The sequence below is a fragment of the Physeter macrocephalus genome, chromosome 1 (assembly GCF_002837175.3).
Source record: "Physeter macrocephalus isolate SW-GA chromosome 1, ASM283717v5, whole genome shotgun sequence".
Classification (NCBI taxonomy): domain Eukaryota; kingdom Metazoa; phylum Chordata; class Mammalia; order Artiodactyla; family Physeteridae; genus Physeter; species Physeter macrocephalus.
Window position 1 is genome coordinate 38,137,403 of NC_041214.2, and position 8,728 is coordinate 38,146,130.

General features: G+C 40.2%; 1 protein-coding gene across 1 annotated transcript; it reads left to right on the forward strand.

The window, feature by feature from the left end:
* The first annotated feature begins 5,667 nt into the window (after positions 1-5,667).
* Positions 5,668-6,711, forward strand: LOC102977253 (F-box only protein 28-like). The gene has a single exon (XM_055086346.1). The coding sequence runs from the start codon at positions 5,668-5,670 to the stop codon at positions 6,709-6,711; it is 1,044 nt and encodes a 347-aa protein (XP_054942321.1).
* The last annotated feature ends 2,017 nt before the right edge of the window (positions 6,712-8,728 follow it).

Below are 8,728 nucleotides of genomic sequence, written 5' to 3' on the forward strand. Positions count from 1 at the left end.
GCAATCCCACTACTGGGCATATACCCTGAGAAAACCATAATTCAAAAAGAGTCATGTACCACAATGTTCATTGCAGCTCTATTTACAATAGCCAGGACATGGAAGCAACCTAAATGTCCACTGACAGATGAATGGATAAAGAAGATGTGGCACACATATACAATGGAATATTACTCAGCCATAAAAAGAGATGAAATTGAGTTATTTGTAGTGAGGTGGATGGACCTAGAGTCTGTCGTACAGAGTGAAGTCAGAAAACGAAAAACAAATACCGTATACTAACACATATATATGGAATCTAAAAAAAAAAAAAGGTTCTGAAGAACCTAGGGGCAGGACAGGAATAGAGATGCAGACGTAGAGTGTGGACTTAAGGACACAGGGAGGGGGAAGTGTACGCTGGGACAAAGTGAGAGAGTGGTACGGACATATATACACTACCAAATGTAAAATAGAAAGCTAGTGGGAAGCAGCCACATAGCACAGGGAGATCAGTTCAGTGTTTTGTGACCACCTAGAGGGGTGGGATAGGGAGGATGGGAGGGATATGCAAGAGGGAAGAGATATGGGGATATATGTATATGTATGGCTGATTCACATTGTCATAAAGGTGAAAGTAACAAACCATTGTAAAGCTATTATACTCCAATAAAGATATTTTAAAAATAAAAAATAAAAATAAAACCCATCCTCTATGCATTCAGCATGCAATGGTTCCCACTCAGGCAGACGTCTGCTCCATTTACCTTCAACAGCATCTCTAGCTCCACGTGGAGAAAATCAAGTGTCTATTATCAACTACGTGGGGAAAGGGAAGAGAAGATCAATTAAAGGATGTTTTGTTTGTATATACATGACTGAGAAGTAAGCAAAAGCTTCAAAATATTTGGATGAAAGACCCAATGCAAATATGCAAGGTTAATTTAACGCATTTTTTTCAGTTTGATTTCTAATATACTTTTTCCTCTGAAGTCCAGAGATACATTCCTTTTTAATTTTTTTTCCAGTCACTTAAGCAGGATTATTTTAAGCACTGTATTTTTGGCTTTCTCACAAGACAGTCTTGCAGTGTACCACATCTGGGCAACAGGAAGCTCCAGAAGGCAAACAACTGGGGGACATGAACAGATTCTTCTGTACACATCACAGTAGAATCCACACAGCATGTTAGACAGTTGAAAAAATACTAAAGGTTAGCCTTTAATCTATTGCATAAACATTAACATTTGCTTCCCGGGTCCATTCACAAGTCTTATGACAGCTTGGATATATATATACAACTTCGTTGTAGACTATTCGAGGGAGGATGTGCCAAACATTTCAATGGCAATTAATGTGTCATCAGGCTTGGAAATAAAATAATAAGATGCAGAATCATGGAGCATTCCTCCAGGGAGGGTTAAGGATTACAATACCGGAGTTCAGCAGAGCTCTGTACAATGCAATAAATGGGGCTGTTGGCCATGATACTCCCATCACGGCCTAATTAAAAGACTAGCACACAGTTAATTTGTAAGGTGTTTAAAATTTTGGAAATGAACAAAATCTCAGCTGTTGGGAAGTTTTCAACTAGTTTCCCGTAAAGCCTGGTTCATACCTCAACTATACCATTTACCATATTGCTTGTCATCCGCTTGATTGTTTATTTCCCTCACCGGGCTCTGAACACAGAGGGTGGAGCCTCTGTCTGGGAAATGTTTGTAGTGCTGGGCACATTGAAGCCAACTAATAGATCTTTTCCTTTTATGATCATTACATAAAAGATTGAACAAACTTCTAAATGATTCAATTCAAAGAGAAAAGAATATTTACTCAAAATCTTTCAAATTATGAGTGGCTTATAAACTCCATCACCCCAGCATTTCATGAGCTTAGACTCATCAGAGAAATGGGAGTAACTACCCTATCTTTCTGAGGCATTTCATTCAGGAAGTATGCCTACAATCCATGAGGCAGATCAGGCCTCTCCAAAGACCTGGGTGGGTCAGGGCACTCTGGCACTCAGTGTTACCTGACCCCAGGAAACATAGAAAGAGCAGGCCATTGTAGTGAATAAGGGCAAGATCCAACGGCCCTCTGCAATTGTCTAGACTGGCATCATACACAGTCCTTCATTTCTTTTATATCCTTTAAGAAGAAGGTTGCTCCAGAAACTGCAGAGAAAGTAGAGGGTAGAGCAGTAAAAATTGCACAAAATTGACTTTGAATTTTCTGGTTCAAGTGTCAGCCCTGCTACATTCTTGTCTCATGGCTTCCTGTAGTCTTTTGAACTCTCTAAGGCTCAGTTCTTCTCAACATAAAATAGAGGCCACTTGCCATCACCACTTGGCAGAGCTATGGTGAGGTCGGCGTAAGCTAATGGGAAAGGAAGAACTTTGTAAAAAGCCATAATATTTGAGAGGTTACCAACACCATTGTCAAGCAATAATGTATGGAACAAAATCCCCTAAATTTAGTCCTTTCTCATTGATAGAACCAAACCTCAGCATTTTTTTTATTCCAGGAGAGGTGCTTTGCTTGAATCAAGGGGCTGTGACTGCATATTTGTTTAATTAAGCCTAGGAAATAACCATGCTACGATGAAAGTGAGATTTTGGATTCTAGCAGACTTTTACAGCAATGAGAGAAGACTCCCTAAATCAAAGGAGTGGGGCACCAGGTGTGACAGCAAGCTGGTGGCAGTGTGGCATCTAGCTTTTCTAGATGAGAAAAGCTCTTCTAAACTAGCTGTCTATGCTTTTTGAGCTAAATGTTTTCCTTTTGCCCCCAGGACTTCAGCTTAAAATCACTGTGTCATTAAACTGTTCTTTGTATCTTTTTTTAATATCTTAAATAGTTTATAATAAAATTTTTAAGACAAATTGAAAAAAAAACCACTAAATGCAACAACACTAACCTATCCAGCCCTCAGAAAGATAAAGCTATTTCTTTACAGATTGTGGGATGCATTGGCTAGGCTACAGAACTTCCTAAAGTTTACCTAATTATAATCTGCAGATTCAGAATATTCACTTACTCCTTCCCTCTTCCTAGAAATCTGCACACCATTCCTCAGCTCCAATACACGTGCACATGTGCACACACATGCACACATAACACAACACACACACACACACACACACACACACACACACACACCTGGCAGTCTCTTATTTATCTTTCAAAACCCAGCTCATATGTCACCTCCCTGACTCCAGCCTGCTGGCAAATCGCTCCCTGTTCTGTGCCCCTCTGAACTTTGTCCATTTATTTCAATAAATAACTGGGATTTGTTAAGACTGTGTCTTCATCAGTTATACACACTCAGCACCTAGAAGAGTTCCCATCTTGCTTCTTTCCTTTTTTTCTCCCTTCCTTCCCTCTTCCTCCCTCCCTTCGTTTCTCCCAGTTCATGCACCTGTAGCCTGGGAGCATAGCCCCAAACCATGGAGTCCTCATTAACTCCTCTCCCATATGCCCACCCTAAATCCAAACTGTCAGGAAATCCTCTCAGCTCTGCTGCATAGTCAGAAACTGATCCTCTCTCCAGCCCTACTGCAAACAGCCTGGGTTGAGCTTCTGTCATCTTTCTTTCTTGATTACTGCAACCTTCATGGGTGTCCCTGCTTTTAACCTTTCTCCCTGAAGTCAAATCTCAACACATATCCAGGGAAATCCTTTGAAAACCTAAGTCACCTCTGTTCAAATCCTTCCAATGGCTCCCTGTTTCAGTCAGAGAGAATGTTCTATACACAGATTCAGAGGCACTCTTGGGTAGATTGGTGTAGGCCTTTTTTTTTTTTTTTTTTTTGCCGTACGCGGGCCTCCCGCTGTTGTGGCCTCTCCCGTTGCGGAGCACAGGCTCCGGACGCGCAGGCTCAGCGGCCATGGCTCACGGGCCCAGCCGCTCCGCAGCATGTGGGATCTTCCCGGACCGGGGCACGAACCCGTGTCCCCTGCATCGGCAGGCGGATTCTCAACCACTGCGCCACCATGGAAGCCCCTGGCCATTATTTTTTGATAAATGGAGGACCAAGCCACTTGGGTTCACTTTTACATTTTAGTGACAATTATATTTTTAACTCATTTGTATTAAAAATATAATCAGAACAAACAGCATAAAACTAAACATTTGGCAAATTTTGTAGAATGAGTAAAACCAGATCATGGGCACAGTATTTGAAGGGGTCTTGGTGTAAGACCTCTGAGAACTCGTGACTGAAGTGGTCTGGGAATGCAACCCATGACCAAGGTGGGGACAGAGGTGGTGGGAACGGTGAATCTTTCAAAATGCACAGCCACAAAGATTCATTTAGATCGTGAATTGCTCATACATAAGAAACAAGTATAGGTTGGAGTATTTGGACAAAACATGATCTTTTTTAAGGAGTCATTGTGTCTTCAGGCTCAGGATATTTTAGGCCAACGTATCAGGTAGACAATATTCATCATTTCACTTCCTAATGACTGTAATATGCCGTACCTGCTGTTTCTGCAAAACATGTACACAGGGCCTCATCACTCTTGGCCAATGGCAGAATAAACACATCCATAGACCTTTCAGTATCCATTCTTTCTTTTTTTTTTAAATATTTATTTATTTATTTATTTACTTATTTATTTATTTGGTTGCTCCAGTTCTTAGTTGCAGCACGTGGGATCTTCGTTGCGGCATGCAAGCTCTTAGTTGCAGCATGTGGGATCTAGTTCTCTCACCAGGGATCAAACCCATGCCCCCTGCATTGGGAGCATGGAGAGTCTTAGCCCCTGGACCACCAGGTAAGTCCCCTCAGTGTCCATTCTTATGAGTCAGAAACTACCAGACAGAGTTCTGTGATGGCCTGGGGGCTACACATTCAGGGGTCAAAACAAAATTAGAATCCTTCTCTATTTTGTATGCCCCGGGCTTGTTTCTTAGCCTCTAAAGATCCATACAAAAGAGAATAAAAATGTAATAGATTTTTTCCCCTTCACCATCCCTATGTTTATTCAGTGAATTTAAATGTAGACATAGCCCCAGTTATCTAAAAATTGCACACAAAATCGAATCCCGATCAATTTCATAAGAACTTATAAAAATAAACATTTTCTTGAACTCTAGTAAATTATATGCATACTGAAGTATTTAGGGAGTAGTGTACTGATCTCTATAATTTACTTTAAAATGCATTTTAAAAAGATAGATTAATGGGTGAGTAGAGGGATGGATATGTGATTAAATAACCATATTAAAATGTTAATGGTGAATCTCGGTGATAAGTATATATGTATTCTCTGCACCAGAGGCCTGTTAGTGATTCATATATTGCATGACATTTTCTATTCGAGTTTGACATGTAGAATCATTTTTAATTTCGTGGTAACTGACAGTCCTAATAGCCCAGCTAATTTGAAACTAACAATATTGCTGTGTAATAGGAAAAAATGGTGTTTGTGTTTGAATTTTTAAAATTTTGCTATATGTTTGAAATTTTTCATAAAAAATCTAGATAATCACCATAAAAAAGAATGAAACAATGCCATTTGCAGCAACATGGATGGACCTAGAGATGATCATACTAAGTGAAGTAAGTCAGACAGAGAAAGACAAATATCATATGATATCACTTATATGTGGAATCTTAAAAAAAAAAAAAAGATACAAATGAACTTATTTAAAAACAGAGAGGAAGGAATCAAGCCCCCAAGATGGCAGCAGCATCGGAGGAGTGGATGGCTGAGGAAGGAGGTGGTGGCCACGGCGACTGCGGCTCCCCTTCCGCCATCGGCTCTACCCAGCGACTGCCCCCACCGCTCCCGCCCCAGCCCCTGAAGCCGGGGTCCCAGGCACCCCCAGCCTCGGCGCTGGCTCCAGACCGGCTGCCTCAAAACAACATGTTCATGGCGCTGCCCATCCTAGCCATCGAAAACATCCCCAGCTTTATGTCCCAGGACGAAATTAGCCAGCTCCACCTGGTTTGTAAAAGAATGGACTTGGTCTGCCAGAGAATGTTGAATCAGGGATTTCTAAAAGTGGAGGGGTACCATAATCCATGTCAGAAACAAGTTAAAGCACAGCTCCCAAGGAAAGAGTCAGAAAGGAGAAACCGTTCATTAGCTCCTCATGCAGACATAATCGCTGCTGTTGAAACAAGGCTGTCTCTCTTAAATATGACTTTCATGAAGTATGTGGACTCCAATCTCTGTTGCTTCATCCCAGGAAAGGTGATTGATGAGATTTATCATGTGTTGAGATATGTCCATTCTACCAGAGCCCCTCAGCGAGCTCATGAAGTACTTCAAGAGTTAAGGGATACTTCCTCCATGGCAACAGAATACTTTGATGAAAAGATTATTCCATTTCTAAAGAGGAAATTACCAGGATCAGATGTGTCTGGAAGGCTCATGGGCTCTCCTCCAGTTCCAGGACCTTCTGCAGCCCGGACAGCAATGCAACTCTTCTCCAAGCAAAACCCTTCAAGACAAGAGGTTACCAAACTCCAGCAGCAGATTAAGACAAATGGTGCTGGGGTGACTGTTCTCAGGCGTGAAATTTCTGAGCTTCGCACCAAAGAGCTAGAACGGCAGAAACAGCTTCAAGACCAGGACCAGAAACTGCTAGAGCAGACCCAGATTGTAGGTGAACAGAACGCACAGTTGGCAGAGCTGGAACGCAAACTGCGAGAAGTAATGGAAAGTGCAGTAGGAGACTCCTCAGGGTCTGGGCAGAATGAAGAGTCTCCTTGGAAATGAAAAAGGGCCGCAGAAGCCATAGACTCTTCTTAGGAAATCTAAACATCTCCGAAATAGAAAGTAAACCAGAATGTGCTTCTAGATCCAGAGGAAGACCTGACTTTGTAGCTTGAGCAGTTCTGCATATCAGGACACTGTGAGCAACGTGGTGTGCCTTAGCTCTAGGCTTTCAGAACACAACTTAAACTTGAACTCTCATGGTTGGGACAGTCTTTTCCTGCTTCTCCTGGTTGAACTGATGCACAGAATCCTTTTACTTTGCAATAGATTTGTCCTATCCAGACCTATCCTACCGTGTTTTGAGAAGTTAACTTTATTTCTGTGCAGATAATGTTTAAAGCAAATTTATTTGTTTCTGCATATATGCACATTACATAAGGATCTTAAACCAGTCTTGACAGACTAGAAGTTAAGTTTAATATATAAAATGTCCTGTTCACTTGAAAGAAAAGACCTACTTTTTAAATGGACAGTATCTTGTTTTTAAAAAAAAAAAGTTGACTTTTTGTTATGTGACCTTTGGAATGTCTGAAAAGTAGTAAATGCTTTTTGGTATTGAAGTAATGGGTAACTAAAACAGACTTCCATAGTATTGACTGTAGAAGGGATCTCTACAGTATTGACTGTATACTTTTATAAACTACTGGCAAGGGACTTACCCAGTTATTATATACATGTTTTCAGTTCTCTTTTGGGGCCATGTCCTACATTTGCATGGGTGGATGCATGCACTGCCTAGTCAACTCACTTAAAAAGCTTTTGCACTGGTATTGATCTTGAAACTCTACACTTCTCCACTTTTTAGAGCAGCGTCTTAGTTCATTTAAGTGCTTAACATCTTCCACCACAACAGCTTGCCTCTGGGGGCTGGGTGGTATTTGTATGTCCATTTGTCCTCCAGTTTTACAAGAATAAGAGAGTATTAAAGCCCATTGCTTTATCTGTTCTCTGCAGGGTTCAGGTACACTGGCTAAGGCAGAACTCCAAATTCTTTACATTGATGTTAGACTTCTGGTAACTAGCATTCTTCCTTACTCACCACTAACTATGCTCATTGATCAAATATGGTCATGACCAGTGGTGTGAGTAGGAAACCCAACCTGTGGGATGCAGTTTTGCCATTGAAAGAAAGTTCACTGAAGAAAATTATACTATGAAAAAGCATTTTGATCACTTCATTTCTGGGGGATGACCTGAGGGAAGCATTTTAATATTAATTTCAAGCTTTCCTTATCCTGCAACTTTAAATGAAAGCTTTAATTTCATTTGCACTCCTGTTTTGAGCTTGTTACTGGAAAAGCATGTCTTGCACTGTTCAACCTTCTAAGTGGTCACTTTAACAACCTCCAAATTGTGTACAGTGGTTATTTTCCCCAGTTGTATATTTTTGCATATACAAAATACAGAACTATTACTGTCCTAGTTTTATTTTAATGTACTAAATTATGTAGTCATTATTTGCCTGTTAGTTCTTTTAAACAACTGTTGCCTTGGGCTTCAGTTATTTAAGGTAAACTTAGGTGTAGTATAGAATACTATCCCTTTCCAGGTGGCAGTTTGACACCTGTATAAAACCTAAGGTTTTGGTAAGTACCTTAGTTGAATAAAAGCACAAGGTCACTACTTTTTTTATCTGTCCAACATGACATGGTTATGCATCCTTTAGATTAACCTCACCAAATGAAACTTTTTCTTATCCATTTTTAACATTGTCCTTACATAATATTGTCCTTAGATTTTGATCAATTCTTTGTCTAACTTTGAAACTCCATTTACAATGTAGTATGTTTTCAGTGAAAAGCCATAAAATAACATCCAAGTGTTTCATGGTTTGTTGGGAAGGTAATTTTAAAATAAACAATTTCCAAAAAAAATTTTTTTAAATAAAAACAAAAAGAGACTCACAGACAAAGAAAACAAACTTATGGTTACTGAAGGGAAAGGGGGAGGGAGGGATAAATTAGGAGGTTGGGATTAACATATACACAGTACTATATGTAAAATAGATAAACAACAG